Source organism: Somniosus microcephalus, chromosome 1, assembly GCF_052327205.1.
Source record: "Somniosus microcephalus isolate GS21.2 chromosome 1, FLI_Smic_1.0, whole genome shotgun sequence".
Taxonomy (NCBI): domain Eukaryota; kingdom Metazoa; phylum Chordata; class Chondrichthyes; order Squaliformes; family Somniosidae; genus Somniosus; species Somniosus microcephalus.
The window spans coordinates 224,546,735-224,573,485 of record NC_140987.1 but is presented as its reverse complement, the minus strand read 5'-3'; the positions used below and the strand labels follow the sequence as shown (position 1 = coordinate 224,573,485).

The 26,751-nt window shown below is 46.3% G+C and overlaps 1 protein-coding gene across 2 annotated transcripts in view; it reads left to right on the top strand.

The window, feature by feature from the left end:
• Positions 1-26,751, top strand: part of uba6 (ubiquitin like modifier activating enzyme 6) — a 172,896-nt gene that overhangs the window by 45,042 nt on the left and 101,103 nt on the right. For both annotated transcript variants that reach the window (XM_085990848.1, XM_085990841.1), the window contains exons 3-8: positions 4,308-4,402; positions 15,049-15,077; positions 17,867-17,961; positions 19,421-19,532; positions 22,746-22,826; positions 24,198-24,320. In XM_085990848.1, the coding sequence (XP_085846974.1) occupies positions 4,308-4,402; positions 15,049-15,077; positions 17,867-17,961; positions 19,421-19,532; positions 22,746-22,826; positions 24,198-24,320 (535 nt within the window). The remainder of the gene's footprint in view (positions 1-4,307; positions 4,403-15,048; positions 15,078-17,866; positions 17,962-19,420; positions 19,533-22,745; positions 22,827-24,197; positions 24,321-26,751) is intronic.

Sequence of the window (26,751 nt, the reverse complement as noted above, 5' to 3'; positions counted from 1 at the left end):
TATGTTGAAGGACCTTGCTGTTGAAGGCTTGGGGCTACTTCTTCAAGGCTTAGGCACAGCTGTGGAAGGTTGGAGCCTCACACACTTCTCCAATGTGATCTCCTGGGAAGCCCCTCTTGCCACCGTCACTCAGCGCTTCCTCAGCGGAGGCATCTACCAGAAGCATGGGACGCCTTTTTTTCCTTCCCTTCTTGCCATTAGAGGATCTCCAGCAGCAGAGGCGGCAGCAGCAGAACCAGGAACAGCAGGATGAGCACCAGGCTGCTGCTCACTCACCTGAAGCTGCACAGACCAGAAGGGGCCAGCGCTTCGAAGTGGCTTGAGAGCACCTTGCTGCACTTTAGGGGGCCATGGGGACCCGTATCTGCACTGGCAGTCCTACTCGGAAGGACTTCCATGAAGGTCTGGTTTCTCTGTTCAATAGATGGCCAACGCTCCTCAAGAGATGTCATTCTCTTATGAGCACTCACCATGTTTTCCATTCCCTGGCGAGTTATCTCCTCCATGGAGGTTGCCAACCTTTCCATGGTGATGCGTTCCTGCGCAATGACTCCACAAAGGCTCTGCTCATGGTCGCTATGGACTCCTCCATTCGCTCCGCACTCGCAGCGACCCTGGAGACAAAACCTGCCAGAGACTCCTGCATCTGTGCATGGAGATCCATCACCTCTTCTCTTGCGGATGGACCCAGAGGCAGAGGGTCGACATGCAGCGCAGCTGAGCTGAACTGGCAGAGTCCTGCGCCCTCCGACGAGGACTCTCCACTGCTGTCCCTGTCTCCAGAATCTGCTGAGGCTCACTTGTGAGCTGTGAAACACCAGGTGACAACACTATATGTCCCGAAGGTCCCCCCGAAGTGTGAGTGTCTGCGCTGGTGCTGGGTGCGCTTACTTCTGCTGACGCTGCGCCCTCAGAGGTTGGAGCTTCCTCTGAGGAGTCTGGCTGCACGGCCTCTTCCTCCTCCACAGTGGGGACGGGGGCTCTGGATGGTCCTGTGGGGGGAGTAGAGGAAGGAGTTAGAGATGTGATGCCAAGGTTACATGCACATTCGAGTTGACATCTGCTGACACCTGCATCCATGCAGCCTTGGTCTCAGTGGGAGGCCTCTTCCTGCCTGACCTAGGGAAGAGGACCTCCCTGTGGGCCCTAACCCCATCCAATAATGCCTGCAGTGAAGCTTCGTTGAATTTGGAAGCAGCTCGGGGTCTGGCACTGGCCACAGCTGCTGAAGGCTCCTCTGCCATCCTGTATGGTTCGTTTGGAAGTCAACAGAGGAAGCAATGCTTGCTGTGGACCTTGAAAGCACCACGAATGATGACATCATACTGTGGGGCTTCCTGACTGGAAATGGACAATTAGCAAGGCTGCCCACATGCTTGAAATTAATTGGCCACTTGAGGGAAAATTGTGTGCAGCTGGCTGACCCATTTTTCTGTGTGTCAGAACCCTACATTCGAGGGAATCCGACCATTTCCCACACAATCCACAAAATCGGGCCCAACGTTTCAGGCCGATGACCTTTCATTAGAACTTTCATCTCCAGAAACAGATTATCTAGTCATTATCATATTGCTGTTTGCTGTACACACATTGGCTGCAGCGTTTCCTCCATTACAACAGTGACTATACTTCAAAAGTACTTCATTGGTTATGCATTGGTTGTGAAAGGCGCTATATAAATGCACGGTAAAAGCAAAATACTGCGGATGCTGGAAATCTGAAATAAAAACAGAAAATGCTGGAAATACTCAGCAGGTCGGGCAGCATCTGTGGAGAGAGAGAAACAGAGTTAAGTTTTCAGATCAATGACCCTTCGTCAGAACTGGAAAAAGTTGGAGATGGAACAGGTTTTTAAGCAAGTGTAGGGGCAGGGAAAGGGGAGAGGGGAGGAAAGAACAAAAGGGAAGGTCTGTGATAGGATGGAAGGCAGGAGAGATTAAGAGACAAAAGGGTGATGGTGCAAGGCAAAAGGAGATGGTAATGGGACAAGTTAAGAAACAAAAGATGACTAGATGAAGTGTAAATGGCACTGGCAGAATGATCGACAGCTGCCATGTGAGAGAGAAAAAAAATGAAAAAAAAGATAGGGGCAGAGGTTATGGTCTGAAATTGTTGAACTCGATGTTGAGTCCAGAAGGCTGTAAAGTGCCTAATCGAAAGATGAGGCGCTGTTCCTCGAGCTTACGCTGAGCTTCGTTGGAACAGTGTAAGAGACCGAGGACGGAGAGGTCAGAGGGGGAGTGGAGCGGAGAATTAAAGTGACAGGCGACCGGAAGCTCGGGGTCACCCTTACGGACCGAATGGAGGTGTTCCGCAAAGCGGTCGCCCAATCTGCGTTTGGTCTCCCCAATGTAGAGGAGACCGCATTTTGAGCAGCGAATACAGTATACTAAATTGCAAGAAGTATAAGTAAATCGCTGTTTCACCTGGAAGGAGTGTTTGGGGCCCTGGACAGTGGGAAGGGTGGAGGTAAAAGGGCAGGTGTTGCATCTCCTGTGCTTGCACATTAAGGTGCTGGGCGAAGGGGAAGGGGTGTTGGGGGTGATAGAGGAGTGGACCAGGGTGTCGCGGAGGGAGCGGTCCGTTCAGAATGCTGAAAGTGGAGGGGAGGGGAAGATGTGTTTGGTGGTGGGATCACGTTGGAGGTGGCAGAAATGGTGTTGAATGTGGAGGCTGGTGGGGTGAAAGGTGAGGACAAGGGAACCCTATCGTGGTTCTGTGAGGGAGGGGAAGGGGTGAGAGCTGAAGTGTGGGAAATAGAACGGACACGGTCAAGAGCCGTGTCAACCACAGTAGAGGGGAATCCTCGGTTGAGGAAAAAGGAAGACATGTCGGAAGCACTGGTGTGGAAGGTGTCATCGTCAGAGCAGATGCGGCGGAGACGGAGAAACTGGGAGAATGGAATAGAACCCTCATAGGAAGCGGGGTAGGAGGAAGTATAGTCCAGGTAGCTGTGGGAGTCAGTGGGCTTATAGTGAATGTTTGTCAATAGCCTATCCCCAGAGATGGAGACAGAGAAGTCGAGGAAGGGAAGGGAAGAGTCGGAGATGGACCATGTGGAGGTGAGGGAGGGGTGGAAATTGGAAGCAAGGTGAATGAAATTTTCTAGTTCAGGGCGAGAGCAGGAAACGGCACCGATACAGTCATCAATGTACCGGAAAAAGAGGTGAGGGAGGGGACCTGAGTAGGACTGGAACAAAAAATGTTCCACATATTCCACAAAAAGGCAGGCATAGCTAGGACCCATGCGGGTTCCCATAGCAACACCTTTAATTTGGAGGAAGTGAGTGGAGTCAGGAGAAGTTGTTCAATGTGAGAACAAGTTCAGCCAGGCGAAAGAGGATGGTGGTGGATGGGGACTGGTTGGGCCTCTGTTCAAGGAAGAAGCGGCGCGCCCTCGGGCCACCCTGGTGTGGGATGGAGGTGTCGAGGGATTGGACGTCCATAGTGAAAAGGAGGCGGTTGGGGCCAGGAAACTGGAAACTGCTAAAGTGGCGGAGGGCGTCGGAAGAGTAGTGGATGTAGGTGGGAAGAGACTGGACAAGGGGAGAAAGAATAGAGTCGAGATAGGAAGAGATAAGTTCCGTGGGGCAAGAACAGGCTGAAACGATGGGTCTACCAGGGCAGTCCTGTTTGTGGATCTTGGGAAGGAGGTAGAAGTGGGCTGTGCGGGGTTGGGGGACTATGAGGTTGGCGGCCGTGGAGGGAAGATCTCCAGAGGAGATGAGGTCAGTGACAGTCTTGGAAACGGTGGCTTGATGTTCGGTAGTGGGGTCATGGTCCAGGGGGAGGTATGAGGAGGTGTTGGGGAGTTGGCGTTCAGCTTCCGCTAGGTAGAGGTCGGTTCGCCAAACAACAACAGCACCACCCTTGTCAGCAGGTTTAATGACAATGTTGGGGTTGGACCTGAGAGAATGGAGTGCTGCAAGTTCAGAGGGAGGTAGGTTGGAGTGAGTGAGGGGAGCAGAGAAATTGAGACAGCCGATGTCACGCCGGCAGTTTGCAATAAAAAGATCTAGAGAGGGTAAGAGGCCAGAGGGAGGGGTCCAGGTGGAACGAGAATTCTGAAAGCGTTTTTTTTCTTTACTGGCTTGGGATTGAGATTTCATGTAGCAGTGCAAGCAAATGTCACCTAATGTAAAGGTTACATGTGTCAATTTTTATGATACTCCATGTCTCAGTGGGGCATCATACTCTTACTTTTTCCTGACGTGCATTATTGATTAGATGGAGCAAATAGTTTAGATAAAGGGACATTAAATCAATTTCCTGCTTACCTGCTCCTATTTTTTTCTCTTTCACTGCAGTCGCCAGCGCTATGTTCTCGGAGACAATGCAATGCATCAGATGGCTCAGTCCCATGTTTTCCTAAGTGGTATTGGCGGATTAGGTGTTGAGATTGGTAAGTCAAGTTTTGATGCATTTTTCAAAGTATTATAAAAATAATGATGGAATGTAGAATATTAAAATGGTGATTGAGTTACAGCATGCCCTGGTGCAATTATCTTCCGCCCTCTAAGTTTGCTACATCTGAAAACTGCACTTGGTCTTGACTATCCATGTATAACGCATGGGCGATCCACTAAATTATTATTTAAAGTCTTGTAAAAAGCACACTCTTCATTGAAACTTTCCATGTAAACTTTTCTAATGGGAATTCAGATGCTAAATTGTCAACTGTTGTACCAAGAGGTGGCGCTCTAATAGAAATTCTTAATGTTACCATCTCCACTAACCTATAACAGCTCCCTATCACACCATCAGATGGTGCTGTAAAATCATTCCCTACTACAACTTCAACACAGCCCCATTTCCTATATGCTCATGAAGACACATGCTCGCCTCAAAATCACCCACAACTGGGCTTTCAAACTGCCAACTGGCTAGCCTTCCACCTTCCATTCACCCTGGCACTTCTGCAGCTGTCAGTCTGCTTAATCACTCCTTCACTTCCGCCTTTGATGCCTTTATCCCCAATTAAACCCTGGTCGCTCCCCTTTGTACGGTCCCCATCTTTGCTCCCTCAAGTCCAAAGGGCGCAGACTTGGAATGTATCTGGTACATAACTAGTTTACCCATTCATTGCCAAATCTGGCTGGACTGGACCAAACCAAGTACTACTGGGTCCTACTCCAATCTGCCAAAATAGCTCACTACTCCAGGAACATCCTGGAATGCAAAGATAATCCTCAGCTTCTTTTCTCTACTACAGGTAGACTACCCTTTATCCGGACTTCCGAAAACCTCTAAAAACCGAAGGTTTTTTCGGTCAGCGTAAGTCGTGCGCACGACATGACCAGAGTGGCGCACGACTTACAGGCCTAGCCGGATAAGGGATAGTGTAGCATTTTTCCGCACTTCTGAAAACCGAAATCGCTCAGCGTAAGTGTACCAGCCTTTATCCGCACATCCGAAACCAGAAAACCTCTGAAAGCCGAAAGTGGAGCCAAGCATGACTTCTGAAAACCGAAATGCGCACGACCACGACCCCCGCCGACCCCCACCCCCGACCCCCCGGCCGAACCCGACCCCCACCGACCACCGACCCCCCCCGCCGTACCCCACCCCCGCCGAACCCCACCCAATTTCGGATAAGAGATAGTGTACCATCCTTTATCCGCACCTCCGAAACCAGAAAACCTCTGAAAGCCGAAAGTGGCGCAAAGCATGACCCGACGCTGCCGATGCTTGACCCACGCAGGTGTTATGCTGCTCTGTGTGATATTTGCTGCTCTCTTAGATATTTGCTGCTCTCTTAGATATTTGCTGCTCTCTTAGATATTTGCAGCTCTCTTAGATATTTGCAGCTCTCTTAGATATTTGCTGCTCTCTTAGATATTTGCTGGCTTTTAACAATTTGTGAAAATGCTTAAAAGGAGCTGCAGATACCCCAATGGGTAACAGTGAGAAGCAGAGAAGGAAGCATCACTCATTATCGTATAAGTGGAGTGTGGTAAACCACGTTCACTATCGTATCACTGTTAGTAGTTAGCACTGTTCACCACTGTTCGTTATAACTGTATCACTGACCACTATTGTATCACGGTACGAGGTCGCCTCTTGCCACACTGCTATACCTGGGATGACCACTGCCGACTCCGCCTTGGCTCCACCCACCAGGCCAGGTATAAAGGTGAGCGACTGGCTGGTATTCCTCCTGCTTGGATCGGATCACCCACGAGAGTGGGCTCTGTTATTTAGTCAATAAAAACCTTTAGTCACCTTCGTAACTCTTCGCCTTTTATTGGAGGAATTGATAGGTATATCAATTTTATTGACTAAATTTAATGATGTCCGACAACGAGTCACAACCGGCGGAGGAGCCACCAGCGCAGCTCCCAGGAGCACAGCCACACCAGCCAGCTTGGCTGCGAGCCCTCAGACCGCCGTACCTGGACCTGAACCCACGAGCAGCAAACTCAGCCGCAGACTTTAAACACTGGCTGGTCTGCTTCGAATCATACCTGAGAGAATCCAGCGTCCCTCAGGCATCCAAACTAAGTGTCCTGCAGGCACAACTGAGCCCGAGAGTATACACTCTCATCGAGGACATGACTACCTACGAGACCGCCATCAACCTGCTGAAACAGAAGTACCGGACCCCGGTAAACTACATGTACGCTAGGCACCTCCTAAGATCACGGCCGCAACAGCCAGGAGAATCAGTAGCCGAATTCTCACAGGCGCTATATGCACTCGCCAGGAACTGTGACTTTAAATCGGTGTCGGCAGCCGAAAATACTGAAGATAATATCCGCGACGCATTCCTGAAAGGCCTACGGTCCGAGTACTCACGGCAAAGACTGCTGGAAGCTAAAGACCTCAGCATGGAAAAAGCTGAAGCCCTCGCTATCTCCCTGGAAGTGGCCCACCAAGATCAGGAAGCATTCACCAGGTACTGCTCGCGACCCTGGGACTCGGGCCCGACCCCTACCACAGCACCCTTCCCAGCGCCGCCCCCGGGACCTACCTCTGCGTCGGCGTCCCGGACCCGACCGGCCCCGCCACCCCCGGCACCGGCCCCGACATCGGGCATCCGCGATCGGGCCGCCGGCTTTTTTTTGTGGCCAGGAGAAGCACCCGAGGTCGCGCTGCCCAGCCAAGAACTCCATATGCAAAACCTGCCTGAAGAAAGGCCACTTCTCCAAGGCCTGCAGGAGCGGATCCTCAGAGGCCAGCAGTGCCGCATGCGAACTATGGGGGCGGCCATCTTCGTTTAGGGCAACTGAGGCCAGCATCCCCACACATGAGTCATGGGGGCGGCCATCTTTGTTTAGGGCAACTGAGGCCAGCATCCCCACACATGAGTCATGGGGGCGGCCATCTTTGATTAAGGCAACCGACCCCAATAGTGCCTCATGGGGCCCTACCTCGTGGGAGACGCCATTTTACTCACCACGCCCGACCGCCTCGCCCGCAGATGACAACGACTCGCTCAGCTACACACTAGCTTCCGTCACCCTGGACCAAGCCCGCCCGCACCATCTGTCCAAGTCAATGATGGACATCAAAGTGAACGGCCACGCCACGACCTGCCTGTTCGACAGCGGAAGCACAGAGAGCTTCATCCACCCAGACACAGTGAGCCACTACTCCCTCTCTGCCCTACCAACGCGCAGCCGAATCTCGATGGCATCGAGGTCCCACGCCACGGACATCAGCGGCTACTGTGTCGTGACCCTGTCGGTTAAGGGCACGGAGTATAAAAACTTTAAACTCCTCGTCCTCCCCCATCTCTGCGCTGCCGTCCTACTAGGGCTGGACTTCCAATCCCACCTCCAAAGCGTAACCCTAGCATACGGTGGACCCCTCCCCCCACTCACAGTCAACAACCAGCAAACGTTAAACCGCCCACCGCGTAACACCTGCAGCCTCTCCACCCTCAAGGTCCCGCCACCCTCTCTGTTTGCTAACCTTACCCTGACTGCAAACCCGTCGCTACCAAGAGCAGGCGGTATAGCGCCGGGGACAGAGCCTTCATTAGATCTGAGGTGCGGCGCCTCCTGAAAGAGGGCATTATCGAGGGGAGCAGCAGCCCCTGGCGTGCCCAGGTCGTAGTCGTAAAGACCGGCGATAAAAACCACCTGGTCATCGACTACAGCCAGACCATAAACAGATATACCCAGCTGGACGCATACCCCCTCCCCCGCATATCTGACATGGTCAATCAGATTGCACAGTATAAAGTATTCTCGACCATCGACCTGAAGTCGGCCTACCACCAACTCCCTATCCACCCTGAGGACCGCCAGTATACCGCCTTCGAGGCGAATGGGCGCCTATACCACTTCCTTAGGGTCCCCTTCGGTGTCACTAATGGGGTCTCGGTCTTCCAAAGGGAGATGGACCAGATGGTTGACCAGAACGAACTGCAGGCTACATTCCCCTACCTAGATAACGTCACTATCTGCGGCCGCGACCGGCAGGAACATGACGCGAATCTGGAGAAATTCCTCCGTACGGCCCAACGGCTGAACCTCACCTACAATAAGGAGAAATGCGTGTTTAACACCACGCGCCTTGCCATCCTCGGCTGCGTAGTGGAGAACGGAATCATCGGCCCCGACCCAGAAAGAATGCGCCCCCTCATGGAGCTACCCCTCCCCCACTGCCCTAAAGCACTTAGGAGAACCCTGGGGCTTTTCGCCTACTATGCCCAATGGGTACCCAATTACGCGGACAAAGCCAGACCCCTCCTGAAAGCCACTTCCTTCCCCCTCACGGAGGAGGCGTGCGCGGCCTTCTCCCTCATTAAGGGAGACATAGCCAAGGCCACGATGCACGCAGTGGACGAGTCCATCCCCTTCCAGGTGGAGAGCGACGCATCCGACTTCGCCTTAGCCGCCACCCTAAACCAGGAGGGGAGGCCAGTGGCCTTCTTCTCAAGGACCCTACAGGGCCCCGAGATCCGACATTCGTCGGTCGAGAAAGAGGCCCAGGCGATCGTGGAGGCAGTACGGCGCTGGAGGCACTACCTGGCAGGCAAACGATTTACCCTCCTCACCGACCAGCGTTCGGTGGCTTTCATGTTTAATAACAAGCTGAAGGGCAAAATCAAGAATGACAAGATTTTGAGATGGAGAATCGAGCTCTCCACCTACGATTATGAGATCTTGTACCGGCCAGGCAAGCTGAACGAATCCCCTGATGCCCTTTCACGAATGACATGCGCCAGCGCGCATATCGATAGGCTTCAGACCCTCCACGACCAGCTCTGCCACCCCGGAGTCACCAGACTCTACCATTTCATTAAGGCCCGCAACCTGACCTACTCCATCGAGGAGGTCAGGACCATGACCAGGAACTGCCAGACCTGTGCGGAGTGCAAACCGCACTTCTATAGGCCGGACCGAGCAAGCCTGATCAAGGCCACCCGCCCCTTCGAGCGCCTGAGCATCGACTTTAAGGGGCCCCTCCCGTCCTCTGACCGTAATGTGTACTTCCTCAACATCGTTGATGAGTACTTCCGTTTCCCCTTTGCCTTCCCCTGCCCCGACATGACCAGTAGCACGGTCATTAAGTGCCTGAATGCCGTCTTCGCCTTGTTCGGGTTCCCGAACTATATACACAGCGACCGGGGCTCCTCCTTCATGAGCGAGGAACTCCGGCAATTCCTCCTAGAGAGAGGTATTGCAGCAAGCAGGACCACCAGCTACAACCCCAGAGGTAATGGTCAGGTGGAAAGAGAGAACGCGACGGTATGGAAGGCCGTCCTCTTAGCCTTAAAGTCTAAGGGCCTCCCTACCTCCCGCTGGCAAGAAGTCCTCCCGACAGCGCTGCACTCCATCCGGTCATTACTTTGCACGGCCACTAACACCACCCCCCATGAACGAATGTTCGTTTTCCCCAGGAAGTCGACTACGGGAACCACTCTACCAACCTGGCTGACCGCCCCGGGGCCGGTCTGGCTGCGGAAACACGTGAGGGCCCATAAAACGGACCCCCTGGTCGAGAGGGTGAACCTCCTGCACGCCAACCCCCAGTACGCCTACGTGGCGTACCCAGACGGGCGGGAGGACACTGTCTCCCTACGAGACCTCGCACCCTCAGCCGATCCGGAAACACCGCCACCACCCCCCCCAACCTCAGTCCAGGTAGACGGCATGCCGGAACCCCACGAGCCCTCGCCGACCACGCAAACACCAGCATCAACACCGGATAAGGCACCAGCACCGGATAAGGCAACACCACCGCTGCGGCGATCGGAGAGGCTTACGAAGCCTCCGGACAGACTGACCTACCAGAATTGGTAGTACACTTCACCCCGCCGGACTTAATTCTAAACAAGGGGTGAATGTGGTAAACCACGTTCACTATCGTATCACTGTTAGTAGTTAGCACTGTTCACCACTGTTCGTTATAACTGTATCACTGACCACTATTGTATCACGGTACGAGGTCGCCTCTTGCCACACTGCTATACCTGGGATGACCACTGCCGACTCCGCCTTGGCTCCACCCACCAGGCCAGGTATAAAGGTGAGCGACTGGCTGGTATTCCTCCTGCTTGGATCGGATCACCCACGAGAGTGGGCTCTGTTATTTAGTCAATAAAAACCTTTAGTCACCTTCGTAACTCTTCGCCTTTTATTGGAGGAATTGATAGGTATATCATGGAGTTATTGCAGAAGCTTGATCGTGGTGTGTCTGTGCGACATCTTACTGAAGAATATGGTATGGGAAGTACCACCGTATATGACTTAAAGAAACAGAAAGACAAGCTGTTGAAATTTTACACTGACAGTGATGACCATAAACTAATGAAAATTAGGAAAACATTGCATAGGGCAAAAAATGAAGATCTTGACCGTGTGCTGATTGAGTGGATTCGACAACGCAGAGGTGAACGTGTGCCACTGACTGGTTTGATGGTCATGAAGCAAGCTAGAATATACCATGAAGAACTGAACATTGAAGTTGAGTGTGAATATTCAGAAGGTTGGCTGCATAAATTTAAGAAGCGTCATGGTATAAAATATCTGAAAATCTGTGGTGAAAAAGCTTCTGCTGATCATGAAGCAGCTGAAAATTACATAGATGAGTTTGCAAAAATAATATCGGATGAAAACCTCGGTCCTGAACAAATTTACAATGCTGATGAAACAGCTCTGTTCTGGCGCTACGTTCCTAGAAAAACATTAGCAACGGCTGATGAGAGTGCACCAGCAGGTTTTAAGGATGCTAAGGACAGGTTGACTGTTCTTGGGTGTGCCAATGCTGCAGGCACACACAAGTTAAAGTTGGTAGTGATTGGAAAAAGCCAACATCCGAGATGTTTGAAAGGTGTATGCAATTTACCTGTGCATTATTATGCGAGCAGGAAAGCATGGGTAACCAGAGGAATATTTTCTCACTGGTTCAATAACCACTTCGTACCAGCGACACGAGCTCATTGCAGGCAAGTTGGACTGGAAGAAAACTGCAAAATTTTATTGTTCCTGGACAACTGCTCCGCACATCCCCCTCCTGAACTTCTTGTGAAAAGTTATGTTTTCGGCATTAACTTTCCCCCTAATGTGACATCTTTAATACAGCCTTGTGACCAAGGAATTTTACGCTCCATGAAGAGCAAGTATAAAGACGTTTTTTTGAACTCTATGCTTGATGCAATCAACAGAGGCGAAGGAATCCAAAGCTTCCTGAAAGAATTCAATGTTAAGGATGCCATTTATGCAGTTGCTAATGCTTGGAACGATGTTGACAAACCAACATTAACAAATGCTTGGCACAGACTTTGGCCTTCAACGATGTTTCATGAAGATGGACCTGCAGATGACGAGTTTGAAGGATTTCCTGTCAGTCAGGAGAAGATGATGATATCAAACCTCCTCACTTACGCCAAAGGTTTATCATCCGAAAGTGTAAATACGTTCGAGGAAGCTGACATCGAAGAAGTGCTGAACATTGACAATGATGCACCTGTTGTGAATTTATTGAGTGATGGGGAAATTGCTGAAATGGTGTTAAATAAAGACAAGCATGAGGACAGTAGTGATGATGATGATGACATTGTGAACACAGGTGAAAAAATCCCCATAGACGATATGGTGACAATGTGTGATCAGTTAATTGCTGGCCTTGAAAAACGTGCATTTATCAGTGAGCAAGAGATTATGCAAGTTTACTCAATTAAAGAGAGACTGCTTAGACAGAAACCAATGTTAATGAGACAGATGACACTGGAAGAAGTCTTTAAAAAGGCCGTCTGTCGTAGTCATGCTTCATCACTTGAGAATCCTGTTCCTGGCCCATCTTCAGATGTCCAACTCCAACCTGATGACAATGATGCCAACACTGATGTACCCTCTTCTCCAGGATCCTCAAGCCAGATGTAATGCTGCTTCATCACTTGAGAATCCTGTTCCTGGCCCATCTTCAGATGTCCAACTCCAACCTGATGACAATGATGCCAACACTGATGTACCATCTTCTCCAAGATCCTCAAGCCAGATGTAATGTACCTTTGTTGCATGTTTATGTACAGGTATTTAGCATAGTTTGTACCTGTACATGTTTGAAGTTTTACTGAATGTTTTCCTTACAAATAAACTGTACTACAGTATTTATCCCTGTAACTACAGTATTTATAGTCGTTATTTTCGGATAAGGGATAGTGTATCCTTTATCCGCACTCCCGAAAACCAAATTACCTCTGAAAACCGAAGTGTTTTCGCGCACCTTCCGAAATCCGAAATTTTCCTAAAACCGAAACACGGCTGGTCCCGAGGTTTTCGGATAAAGGATAGTCTACCTGTACCAACCGTCTCCTTACACCCCTCTTACCTGCCTCTCCACTCTCACCTCCAACAATAAGCTAATGGACTTCTCTGTCATTAAGATTGAGACCAGCTGCCTCTTGTCACACGACCACCTTCCCCTTGCCCACCAAGCTAAACTTTCCCTGAGGATTCTTCTGCCCTAGCCCTGAACCTGTATCTTTCTATCCCCTTTCCGAGCTCATCTTGTCCATGAGACGCACCTCCTGCGCTCTCAATCTTATTCCCGCTAAACTACTGACCACCCATTCAATGTTCCCTCTAAATTGTCTTTGTTGTGCGCAGTCTGTTTATTTCAATGTGCGGTCCCTTTAAATTTCTGCACGTGCGCTATTTCAAATGGAAAAGCTTGTGAGCGGCCTGCGCGGTACCTTGCAGATTACTGTGCAGCCACGCATGCGCACAGCTTAGAGATAACATTACATCCATGTTAACTGATGTTGTAAATGGTTCCCTCTCCTCAGGTACTGTCCCCCTTCCCCTTCAAATCTGCCGTCATCATTCCCCTCCTTAAAAAAAAAACACACCTATCCTCTGTCCTTGGAAACTACCACCCCGTCTCCAACCTCACTTTCCTCTCCAAAGTCCTTGAACGTGTTGTCAACTTCTAAATCCGTGTCCATCTTTCTCCATGTTTGAACCTCTCCAATCAGGTTTCTGCCCGACCACAACACTGAATGTAGTTCAGTGGTCTCCTTGAATGCAAACTTTATTCCTTAAAAGCTGTCATTCACTTAAGTGAGTTAAATATAAGCCGACCTAACTACAACAAAGACCGACATTTTGTGTACTTTCTTTGCTGGTAGTCAAATTGATATAAGATTAAAGAAGATTTTTAGGTGACTGAAATAAATTTGAGAAGTTTGGAAAATGTGTATCACATGAAAAGGCAGTGCCCAGTTGGAAAAATGGGGATTTGTGTGTGACTGGCTGCTAAATTTATGATCCAGCTGTGCCCTATAAATTAGAAAAAAAAGAATAGGGCATAAGCATAAGTGGAAATCACACCTTGCTTATGCCTTACAACTCAAATATACTATCAGTTCCCTCTCAGTAGAAGTATTGATAGGACTATACTTCTGACAAGTACATAAGTACTTATGATTAAGATTAGCTGACTTGTACAGATTACTGTGAGTATTGGAGTATAGATTACTGTAAGCATTATAGTAAACTTTACTGTGAATATTGTCATTGTAGTACCGATTATTGAGTATTGTCAGTATTATAATACTCAACTACAATGCAGATTTCTGTGCATATAATACTGTGAATTACTTTGAGTATTATAATATAGATTACTGAGTATTATAGTACAGATTGTTTTATTATAGTACAGATTGTTTTATTATAGTACAGATTGCTTTATTATAGTACAGATTACTATGAGCATTATAGTATAGATAACTGAGAATATTGTAGATAGATATGATTGAGATTATTATAGTGCCTATCATTGTGAATATAATTGTACAGAATAGTGTGAGTACTGTATTAGAAATTACTGAATATTGTACAGATTAATGTGACCATTGTAATAGCGATTATGGTCAGTATTGTATAGATTGTGTATATTATAGTAAAAAATTACTATATTATAGTAAAGATTACTGTTGAGTATTATCGTGAAGATTGCTAAGTATTATTGTACAGTTAGCTGCACGTATAATCATAAAGATTACGAATATTGTAATACAGATTATTGCAAGTATTATCATAAAGATTATTGTGAATGTTATAGTACAGGTTATTATAGTCTTAACGCATCCTGTCTTGGTTATGTTACCAGCATCTACACTGGTACACTTTCCATCAGATACATAGGGTTGAGACTGGAGTGTGAATTCTGGTTGAATTTATTTCCTCCCTAGCTCAGAGTGCTGAGGTATATAGTAACATCTAGTTTACCACCCAAGTGAGATCTGCTATTTGAGCACAGACTAGATTTCAAACCTGGTACTTACCCAGTCTCTCTGGCTTGGTAGGACACCACAGGGGGGGCATGTACACTGAGTTATCAGAAGATCTTAGAATCAAAAGATTTAATCAAATTCTTTGGAAGAGGTAGTGAACAAAACCTGAGGAAGGCCCATGTTACAAACTCGTGAAGGGGGGGAAGCAATTTAAACATCTGTTTCTGCTTTCAGTTTTTCTCTTAAAAATGGAACAATACATTATAATTGGTACCTATTGTGTCACAGTAAATACTGTTGTAAGTGGTGTGTTAAAATTATTTAAGGTAAAATAACTGGTCTTTTTCTTTCCTTTGCAGCAAAGAACATTATTCTTGCAGGTATAAAGGTAGGATGAATCTTAGCAAGTTATAAACACTCTTGATTTGTTGTAAGTTTTCAAATTTCTAAAACATGAGTATTCTTCCTTCCAGTGTTGGGTCAGTTTTTCACTTTTAAAACATACAGGTGGTGAAATTGGGTGCCTTTGCGCCTCCCATTGGTGCCCCTGGGCGTAAGTGGCTTTGTGACCGGGCGCGGCGCTGACATCGACTCCCGCCATATTCGACAGTTTTACGGCGTTGCGCCCCAATCTCCTTTGCCTGGAGATCATGACGTCATCGCTGTGCGTAGAGCACTGGACCCTTAATTGACTTCCACCCCCTGCAGCAGCGCCGGTCGAACACACCGACCGCTGCAGGAGGCGTGCATCTGGCGGGCGGCCGCTTCGGGGGCGATGATTAAAGGCGAGGTGGCCGAGGTAAGTGCCGGGCTGATTGCGCAGAATCGCGGCTGCCTTGGTGGTCCAGGTAGGTACTTTTAATATTGCAGAGCCTGCAGCGATGGCCCTTCCCTTTAAGGGAGGGAAGGAGCCTTTGAACACAGCAGCGCTGCACGGCCCAGTGTGCAGCGCTGCTGAAGTCTCCACTCCGCTCTCCGACGTTAGCACCCTAAGAAGGAAGTGGAGTGTTTGATTTAGCACTCCACTTCCCTCTTGGGGTGCTAAAACTCAATTTTGCGGTCACCGGCGCTAGTTAGCACCCAGGCAATGTAAGCGCCCCAAAATGGTCGATACCAAATTTTTCCCCCACAGAATCTACTTAAGAAGGGTCCTAAAAGAGGAAAAGAAGGTAAAGAAACAAAGTTGTTTAGAGAGCGAATTCCAGAACATGGGGCCAGGTGGGTTGGAGAGAAGGTGGTTTACACAAAAAGCCAGAGTCAGAGGAGTGGCGATCTCGGGGGTTGTAGGACTTGAGATTACAAGAGCGAGGCCATAAAGACATTTAAACACAAGGATGAGAATTTTAAATTTGAGGCATTGGGGACTGGGAACCAATGTAGGTCAGTGAGGAAAGGGGCGATTGATGAGCGGGACTTGGTGCAGCATAGGATATGAGCAGCAGAGTTTTGGATGGGGTGAAGTTTATGGAGGATGAGAGGCTGGCCAGGAGAACATTGGAGTCGTCTAGTCTGAAGGTGACAAAGGCATGGAGGAGGGTTTCAGCAGGTAGATGGGCTGAGATAGGGGCGGAGGACGCTTTGTGACGACAGTCTTTGCGATGGAGAAGTTATCAGGTTGGAAGCTTATCTTGGGTTCAGAGGGCATTGAGATTGCAAACAGTCTGGTTCAGCCTGTGATTGTGGCCGGGGAGTGGAATCGGTTCCAAGGGTTTCTAGAAGGGAGCTAAAAATGATGGTCTTGATCTTCCCAAAGTTTAGCAGGAGGAAATTGCAACTCATACAAGACTATATGTCAGACAAGCAGTCTGACAACACCTTGACAGTGGAGGGGTAGAGAGAAGTGATGGAGAGGTAGAGCTGAGTGTCGTCACTATATATGGAAGCTGGCCCATGTCTGCGGATAATGCTGCCGAGAGGCAGCATGTACATGTGGAAGAAGAGGGGGCCAATGATAAATCCTTGGGGGACTCTACAGCTAGCGTGTGGGGGTGGGAAGAGAAGCTACTGCTGGAGATGTTCTAACAAGCCGATAGGTCAGAGTGGATCCGCAGTTGTTTGTTGTTCCTCAGTGTCAAACATAGCGTCTCCTACCAATAGAAAACATAACTTGGTGAAAGTGGAGTAAAACCAGCCCATAAACGTTGACTATATTTACTTTAATACTAACATAAGCTAGAATGTGTTTCGAAGATTTAACACGTCTTGGGATATAAATGACATTTCCTGAACCGTTCAGTGTGCCTCGTGACACAAGAGCTGCTGTGCAGTCCTATATTAATTAGCAGTTTGCTTTCTCTTGGCAGACGTTACAATATAAGAGAATAATGAGTTTGTAGTCAGTCCCTAGACTCTAGATCAGTGATACTCAAATCTGATATACAGAAGGCAAACACGCTTAATTTTCACATTGCGCTGTCAGCGTTCTGAATAAAAAAAACTATCCACCTTTCAAGAGTTATCAGGAAAATTGGAAAACAGCAGCAGAAACCCTCAATGTGTGTTGGAAAACAGCTTGCTTGCTTCTATAGCCAGAAATTCAAATAACATTTTGAGTTTGGCCAGAAATCAAAGTCTAGTTTTGATGCGACCGTCCTTAATTTCTTGGATCATTGTCTCTTAAAAGAGCTAAATATAACCATTGCATATGTAACTGTAAAAAAAACAAATATTTCTGCCATAATTTCCTACATTACAGCATTGACTACACTTCAAAGGTACTTCATTGGCTGCAAAGCACTTTGGGACATCCTGAGGTTATGAAAGGTGCTATATAAATGACGTTCGTTCTTTCTCTCTCTATTTCTCTCTTTCTCTTCTCTCTCTCTCTCTCTCTGTCTTTCTCTCTTGCTCTTTCCTTCTTTCTTTCCATTTTTCTTTCTAAGGATTTAAACAAATTTCCTGGCTGTTTCTCATATGCCTAGTTTGTGTCCCAGCTAAACCCACTTGTCCGGTTTTGAACTGGAACTTGCTCACACACTATGCTGCACGTCAGAAGACAGAAATACCATTTTCTTATTGTCTGTAACTCTTTCTACATGTGAAAGCAAGAGATTGCACTTATACTGCAAGAAACACGTATCTTTTTAAACTTCAGATATTTGTGTTTGAGGTAACATTCCCCTGTTTGAAGTGATGATATATACTGATTGGTGAATGTTTTCTTTCTCCCTGGGCTAGGCACTGACCATCCATGACACCAAACCATCTGAAACTTGGGACCTAGGGGCTAACTTCTTTCTGCACGAGGATGATGTGGCCAGTCAAAGAAACAGGTGAGCGCGACATCAGCGGTGCTGAAAACCCGACGTGAGCAGAAATAAACTCAGTCCTATAAAGTAAACATTTATTTAACCCTTTCAACCACACAAAATATCTCTTTACAAAATATGTCATAATGCACCCAAAACAACTTTTTTGCACCCAATCTTTGTACAAGTTAAAAATCACTGTGAAACTGGGAGGAATATGGCATTGTTGCTGTCAATATCTGAATATAACTTGTTATTTTGATAGCGTAAAAGTACTTTATTAAATCTGTAATAAGACATTCTGTCAACCACTGTACCCTGTGAAGTATTTGAATCCTGCATTTGGTCTAATTTGCACATCTGCAAGGGGTAAATTCACACTTCGATACTGCCAATTGACTTATTGATTGTTCACAGCTCTTGTTAAGTGTTTAGTACCTTTTGGTATTAGGTGAAAACACTATCTGAATATTTTTTATAGACCATAAACACTGATTACAGAGTGTCAGTTGATCGCGCACTCTCCTCCTGAGTCAGAAGGCTGTGGGTTCAAGTCTCACTCCAGAGACATGAGCACATAATCTAGGCTGACACTCCAGTGCAGTGCTGAGGGAGTGCTGCACTGTCGGAGGTGCTCTTTCGGATGAGATGTTAAACTGAGGCCCCATCTGCTCTCTCAGGTGGATGTAATAGATCACATGGCACTATTCAAAGAAGAGCAGGGCAGCTCTCCCCAGTGTCCTGGTCAAGATTTACCCCTGAACCAACATCGCTGAAACAGATTAACTGGTCATTATCACATTGCTGTTTGTGGGAGCTTGCTGTGCGCAAATTGGCTGCCGCTTTTCCTACATTACAACAGTGACTACACTTCAAAAAGTACCTCATTGGTTGTAAAGTGCTTTGGGACATCCTGAGGTCGTAAAAGGCGCTATATAAATGCAAGTCTTTCCTTTTTTTTTCTTTTCTATTCTCTTTTCGTTCTTTCTCTCTTTCCTTTCTTTAACAAAGTTTTAAACAGATTTCCCAGTTGCTTCTCATATCCCTATTTTGTGTCCCAGCTAAACGCACTTGTTTGGTTCTGAACTGGAACTTGCCCACACACTATGGAGTGCTGTGTGTCAGAAGACAGAAATACCATTTTCTTATGGTCTGTAAATCGACATGTGAAAGCAAGAGATGGCACTGACACTGCAAGAAACGGATAGCTTTTTAAACTTCAGATATTTGTTTCTTTCCTTTTCAGTAAGTGTTTTTCACATTGAATGATTGTGAAAGCAGATTCTTTTTGTTCCTTATTTCTGGATCAATAGGCTGTTTTACACTTGCTGGATGCAAACATTTACTCCAACCCCTTGACCTATCTAAAAGTGTCCATCCATTTTTACATGAAGTACAAACCCAGCAAAGTTTGGTAAGAAATGGGATAGTTCATTAAAATGTTCTGAAAGGTGATTAGTTTCTTAATTTGTTTAATTCACAGAGCTAAAGCCACCATTTTACAACTTGCAGAGTTGAATCCTTATGTCCAGGTCAATATATCCAACGTTGTTTTGGACGAAAATACAGATCTTAGCTTCCTGCAGCATTATCAGGTAATGAGATAGTTTATTTAAAAAATCTTAATACTTTAGTCTGTCCGTCAGTATTGTTGCCAAATAACCATGGAGCTGTAGTTTGCTTTTTGTCTTTGACTTTACTTTTAGCTGATCAGTGTTTGCCTGTACTACCTCAGCACTAAAATGATCTAAGTTTGTATGGTCTTCCTAATGCTTATTACATTATATTGTTAAAAGAAAGGTGCATGTTGGTGTACCATTTTCTGATGTGGGGTCCTCTTTAAAAATCATGCTGACTATCCCCTTCCCTTGCATCAGCTAAACAATGTTGCTTAACATCTTTGTTTTGGTTGACGGTACTATCCACAAAGAGCATGCTAGGCCGTGGAGGAATTTGAACACAAGGATGAGAATTTTAAATTTGAAGTTTTGGTGGGCTGGGAGCCAATGTAGGTCAGGGGTGATTGGTGAATAGGACTTGGTGTGAGTTAGGATACAGGCAGCAGAGCTTTGGATGAACTGAAGTTTACGAGGGCGCAAGGCTGGAGGCCGGCCAGGAGAGTATTGGAATAGTTGAGTCTGGAGGTAACGAAGGCATGGATGAGGGTTTCAGCAGCAGATGAGCTGAGGCGAGGCAGCGACAGGCAGTGTTCTGGAGTTGGAAGTAGGTGGTCTTGGTGATGGAGAGGATATGTAGTCGGAAGCTCAGCTCAGGGTTTCACCTGACATCATGCCTTTGGATGATGTCACCGAGGGGCAGCATGTTGATGAGAAATAGATGGGAGTCTTGGAGGACTCCTGAGGTAATGGTGCGGGGGCGGGAAGATAAACCATTGCCGGAAATTCTATGGCTATGATTTGATAGGTAAGAGTGGAACCAGATAAGTGCAGTCCCACTCAGCTGGACAACAGAGGAGAGGCATTGGAGGAGGATGATGTGGTCGACCATGTCAAAGACTATAGAGAGATGAAGAAGGATGAGGAGGGTTTTTGTACCATGGGCACAGAGGATGTCATTTGTGGATTTGATTAAGGCCGTTTCATTGATGTGCCGGGGCAGAAACCTGATTGGAGAGGTTCAAACATGGAGTTGCGAGAAAGATGGGCACGGATTTGGGAGGTGACAGCACATTCAAGGACTTTGGAAAGGAAAGGGAGGTTGGAGATAGAGTGCTAGTTTCCTGCAAGGAAAAAGAGATCAAGGGAAGATTTTTTGAGGAGGGGAGGTGATGACAGCAGATTTGAAGGGGAGGAGGACCGTACCTGAGGAGAGGGAAACAATTACAATGTCAGCTAACATAGCGGTCAGGAAGGAAAGTTGGGTGGTCAACAGGTAAGTGAAAGTGAGGTCGAGAGAGCAGGAGGTGGGACTCATCAACAAGGTGAGCTTGGAGAGGGGAGATAGGAGAGAAACTAGTGAAAGGTGCAGGCTTAGGGCTAGGATGGGGGAACATTTTGCTCGGTGGGCTGGGGGAAGGGTGGGATATGGCAGAGACAGCTGAACAGATGGACTCAGTCTTTGTGACAAAGAAGCCCGTGAGTTCCTCGCACTTGTTGGAGGGTGGGGAGAGCAGGGGCAGCAGTGAGGAGTGGAGAAAAAAAGCCAAGGATTATCTTTGCATTCCAAGATAATCCTGGAGCAGTGAGAAATCTTGGCAGAGGATATCTGGGCCCGATAGTGCTTGATCTGGTCCAACCAAATCTGACAATCAATGGCTAAACCAGTTGAGTGTCATATACATTCAAGTCTGTGCCTCGGACTTGAGGGAGCAAAGATGGGGGCCGTACTAGGGGGAACCAGGGTGCGAAAGTGTAAGGGGTTTCCTGGGGACAAGGGCATCAGAGGCGGAGGTGAGAGAGTGATTGAGCTGATCAACAGCTGCAGAAGTATCATGGAAAATGGAGAGCCAAATGCTAGATGGTTGGGAGTTTGAAAGTGCTGTTGTGTGACTTGCAGGAGAGCTTGTTCCAGGGGCAGATGCAGACAGCAGTAAGCATGGAAGGGGATCTGAGTGGTGAGGGACACAGAGGTGATCAGAAATGGGCTTGCCTGTGATTGAGACAATGGGAAGAGAGGCCATGTGAGATTGCAAGGTTGAAGGGGCTGTGAATATAGGTTAGGAGAGTTTATATGGAGGTTAAGATAGAGTTCAATATGGGGAAATGTGAGGTCATCCATTTTGGATCCAAGAATGACAAATTGGAAAATGTTCTTAATGGCGACAGGCTAGGAACTGTAGAGGAGGAAAGGGATTTGGGTGTCCAGATACAAAAATCACTAAAAGCTAGCGCATAGGTACAAAATTTTATCAAAAAGCTTAATAGAATGTTGGCCTTTACCTCAAGGGGCTTAAATACAATGGGGTGGCAGTGATCCTTCAGTTGTACAGAGCCTTGTTCAGACTCCATCTGGAGTACAGCGTTTAGTTTTGGATACTGCACCTTAGGAAGGATATATTGGCCTTAGTGGGGGTACGGCACAGATTCAACAGAATGATACCAGGGCTTAAAGGTTTAAGCTATGAGGACAGGTATAAACATGGCTTGCATTCCCTTGTGTTTATAAGGTTAAGGGGAAATTTAATTGAGGTGTGTGGGGGAATCCAGAACAATGATCTAATTGAATGGCGGAGCAGGCTTGAGGGGCTGAATGACCTACCCTGTTCCTATGAATAGTGGCCTCTTTGATGAATAGTGCACACCAGCGGATCAAGTAACCCAACAGAGGGATGAGTAGAACCAGCGGCAATGGGAAGCAGGCAGAAAGCGGCAACGGTCATTCGGCAGCAGTGGAGCAGAATGGGACCAGCAGGAACAGATCAGAGCTAGCTCAGCATGGAGTGAAAAATTCCCAGCAGAAGAGCAGAAAACTGAGGATGCAGGAGCAGGCCAGATACCAGAATCAAGACAACTCTGCAGAAAACACCGTCTCCACAGAAATTAGGCAGTCTTTGTGATGACTCATGTGGCAACTCATATTGAACAAAATTTTTTTTCCCAAAGGTGTGATGTTCTGGTATAATTAAGTCTTCTGTAAACTTGGTTAAGAACTGATAAATTGGCCCCATTTGTTGGCAGTACATTAGAATTGCAAGCAGCTTCATGATGTGAAGTGACAACCATCTGAGTTGGTGATAACTGTTTAACTAGTAGCCTACTAAAAGATAATTTGCTCCCTACCCCAAAGAGAAAGTGGCACAGTGCTTGGTTGTATTCATATTAATTGGAGTCTTTTTTTTTCATTTACAGTGTGTGGTTTTGACAGAGACCAGACTTTCACTTCAAAAGAAGATCAATGACTTTTGCCGTTCACAGCAACTACCCATCAAGGTATGGTTTTTGTAACACTGTACTGGGCTAAAGCATCCCATCGCTACTTTATTCCAGTTCTGCAATGATCAATTATGCAATGTTACCGTGGTCTGTCTGGCATAAAGTTGATTTCTATATTATATGATATTGATAAAAGAGAAATGGGCAACGTCCTCGCATTATTCAAACCTTATTGCATATAAATGCATTTGGGAGGAACCTACTGGGATAAAGAACCTGCATCTGATCATATTGCATGAACAGCAGAATTGAAGAGCCATGCAGGTTAATAGAAACGCTGCATATACTTGTGTTTTAATGGATATTTGCATCTGGGTGTTAAGCTTCTGCTGTACCCTATTATAAAAGTAACATAATGGATGCAGTGTGCATGAGATGGATATTAAACAGTGTTGCATCCAACATGTTATTCTGTCATATTTCAGAGCACTGGTTTACTCTTGACCCTGGAGCACCACTGTACATGTGCCAGTACATATTTGAATACACTTTGTTCACAATGAGTCTGAAGCCAACACAATGTGAATGTGCTGTCATGCCTGTCTAGAATCTGACATGCAGCACTGATCCTGATGAAGCTGTGTGTGACGGGGTTATATTAATCTGGTACCAAAATTGGCAATGTAACAAGAGCCATTAAAATACAAACCGATAACACAATGCTAGCAACCTTTCTGTCCTGTGAGGAAAACCAACCACAACAGTTTCTTTGTACTAAAATCCTCCAAAAATAAAATGACACTGAAGAAATTTTACTTCAGAAATATTTAGCAGGTCCTGGTCAGGCTGGACTTGTAGAATGTTTCTGATGTAGTCTTTCACATACAATCCTGTTTCTTCTCTGGCTTGCTGAACATCAAGGTCTGTAGTGGTTCAAGGAGAATGCCCAACACCATCTTCTCAAGTCAACTAGGGTTAATCATCCTGAGAACAAATAATTCATAAAATTGGTGTGTCATTCAGTTATCTTTCTAATTTGCTTTCTTATATCCCTTTCCTTCCCTGTCTCTGTTCTTAGTTTCTCTTTTGTTCAGCAGCCTCTTCCTGTTTGCTTCTCACGTTTGTCCCAGGCTTCCACATTCATCTTGGAACAGATTCGATTTGACATTGGGAGATCCTGGGTTTATTGGGTTAAAGCTCACAAATCTGATTTGTGTTCCTTGAACTATGACTAATACTCTCTGTGACTGCAAAAAAATTGTAAACTTGTTTTAAAACTGCGATGTGGAACCATAGCCTGTGTCCATGTGCACAATAGGTCACAGTCTGAAGGAAATCAGGAACTTGTTCTTTTTATTTTTGAACTTAGAATGCTGCTGTATGTCTTAAAGGTTTATGGATGGGAATTTTGTGTATTTTCTCTTCCAGTTCATTAGTGCTGATGTATATGGAGTGTGCTGCCGTGTGTTCTGCGACTTTGGAGACCATTTTGAAGTATCTGATCCAAACGGAGAAGAGCCAAAAGAAATCTTCATTCAAAGTATCACTCAGGTAATGTCTGCAGAAAATAATTACCTTCACTGGCCTGCAGCATTTCACGTTGGCTAACAACAACTATTTATAAAAACAGAAAATGCTGGAAATACTCGGCAGGTCAGGCAGCATCTGTGGAGAGAGAAACAGAGTTAACGTTTCAGGTCGATGACCTTCCATCAGACTGATAATATTTGTTGTAAAGAACAGCTTAGCACGCATTCAAACCTATTAGATTTTACTCCCCACATTCCCACCTCACCATTCCTGAACGCTATTTGTTGTCAGTCCGCATTACTTAGACCGGCATGCTCACTTCAATTCATATCTAGAACATGACCATACCTTGATGGATAGGTTTTTTGCCATTGAATGTGATGGGTATAAATTTTGATCTGTAATCTTTCACATGTTGAGTTTCAAATCTCAGCTATACCACTGTGACACTGATTCTAGCTGAGATCAGGCACATCTACGAATAGGCGGAATCAAAAGGAGAGCTATCTCCAGGTTGTTCACGTGTACCTCCTATTTCTTTTTCTTCCTTTGCAAACTTTAATAGATCTGAGTATAAGGTGTGTATGAATCTTTCAATTGAAATTCATATCTGCCTTTTCACATAAATTAGTGAATGGATGAAAATATATCCCCTAGTGTCTAATTTTGATGAGATGAAAATTTAAATGTTTTCAATTTTTTCATCCCAGCTGGAGTGGGATCATTGAAATTTGGAGGCAAACACCATCTTGGTGTGCAAAGTACAGGAAGGCGTTTTGCTCCTGAAATTTAAAGTGTCTTTGCTCACACTCCGCCATGTAATAAACCTTGCAATTTAACCTAAAATATATCTAACATTTGCCACATTCTTTTTAGCATTGCATGATTAAATGTAAAATAATGCAATTAAACTAAAATTTCACCCAAAGATTAAATAAAGCCAGTATATTCAACTGCACTTCTGTTTTGCTCTTCATTTTTTAATTTCAAGGACTTTTGAGTATGAATCTCTTCCTATTAATTAGTTGTATACTGCATAGCTCTCAGTCTGGAATGCTTCGTTATTTGAGCCAAGGCTCATTGAAAATGGTAAAACGTTACTGTATCTTGGAGACTGTGAAGAGCCAAAATTCATCAGCCCACATAGGGAGGTTTTATAAAGAAATTAGAAAAGTTAGGCAAGAATTTCCACGTTTGGCGCAATCGGCGATCCGGGCACAAATTGCGCTAGTTTTCAAACGTTTTTTTTTGCTAAAGTTGCCATTCATACTCATTTGCATATGGCCAAACACACAATCTTCCATGAACCAGCGCAATCGGGCAGTGTTTTAGAACTCAAATTTAAAAAAAATTGTAATAAAAAATATTCTGTGATATATTTAAGAGTGGTAACCTGGTGCAGCTTTATTGATACAGCTGAAAATGGGTTTATCACAAAGAATAAACATTTTTAATCAGAATGTCTAGTCCTGTGGTTTTCAAACTGGGGTCCGTGGGCCCTGGGGGTCCGCGAAGCATTGACCAATTATTCGTTGGAGAAGATCTTTGAAAAATTGCAGACTATAAAAATGAACCAGCGAGGATCGGGGAGGAGGCAGGACCAGAATGTTCACGTTCGGGTTCCTTCCAGTAACCTCATTGGTGTCTGTGGGAGGAGAGCGGAGGCTGGCTGGTAATGCGGCGAAGGACGACTTATTTGGAAAAGCCTTCCATTGGGGCCCAGCTTTGTTTATTTTTCAGTCTCATGGAGAGGGGAGATGTGGCTGAGAATAGCAGAAAGAGTAATGGTGCAGGAGGTGGGGCGGCCTTCAGTTTACAGCACTGCAAGTGGGAAGGGAAACGTCGCAATGAGCAGTGGAGAAAGCAGATGAGACCACTTGAGACTCCAGATCGTGGACTTGCATGTTAGAAATCGAGCGCAATGTTTTTTTTAATTAGCACAAAAAACCGCAAAAACTCAATTTGCGCTTAAAATTCCTCGATCTTTTTTGCTGGTTTGGCCGATTTTGGGTGAAACCAACGCAAACTAGCAGAAGCTCCTGCCCATTATATTTTAAATAGTTTAGTATTTTTTTTGGGGGGGGGGATGAGGTAAGCAGGGTCTCTGGTATTAAGTTGGCTCCAAGTTGATGCACCTTGTGATGGAAGATTAGAACTAAAAGTCAACCGTCTTTGGCAGTCTCAGTGATTGGACACTTAACTCGGACTGGTGCATTAGAAAAGGGACAGCTGATAATCGACAAGACAGCTTGGCTCATTCATGAGACCAGTTAAACCCATTACCCAATGTACTATCAGGTAGGGGGTAGTTCTGGCTGGACAAGCAGAGGGACGATGACCAGTGCTTCTCACTGGTAAGCTGTGCAGTTTTAACTAGTCAAACTCCCAACAGTACACTGGCATACATTTAGTGACCCCTGAGCTTTAGATCTTGCCAACCTGCACCTAGCCT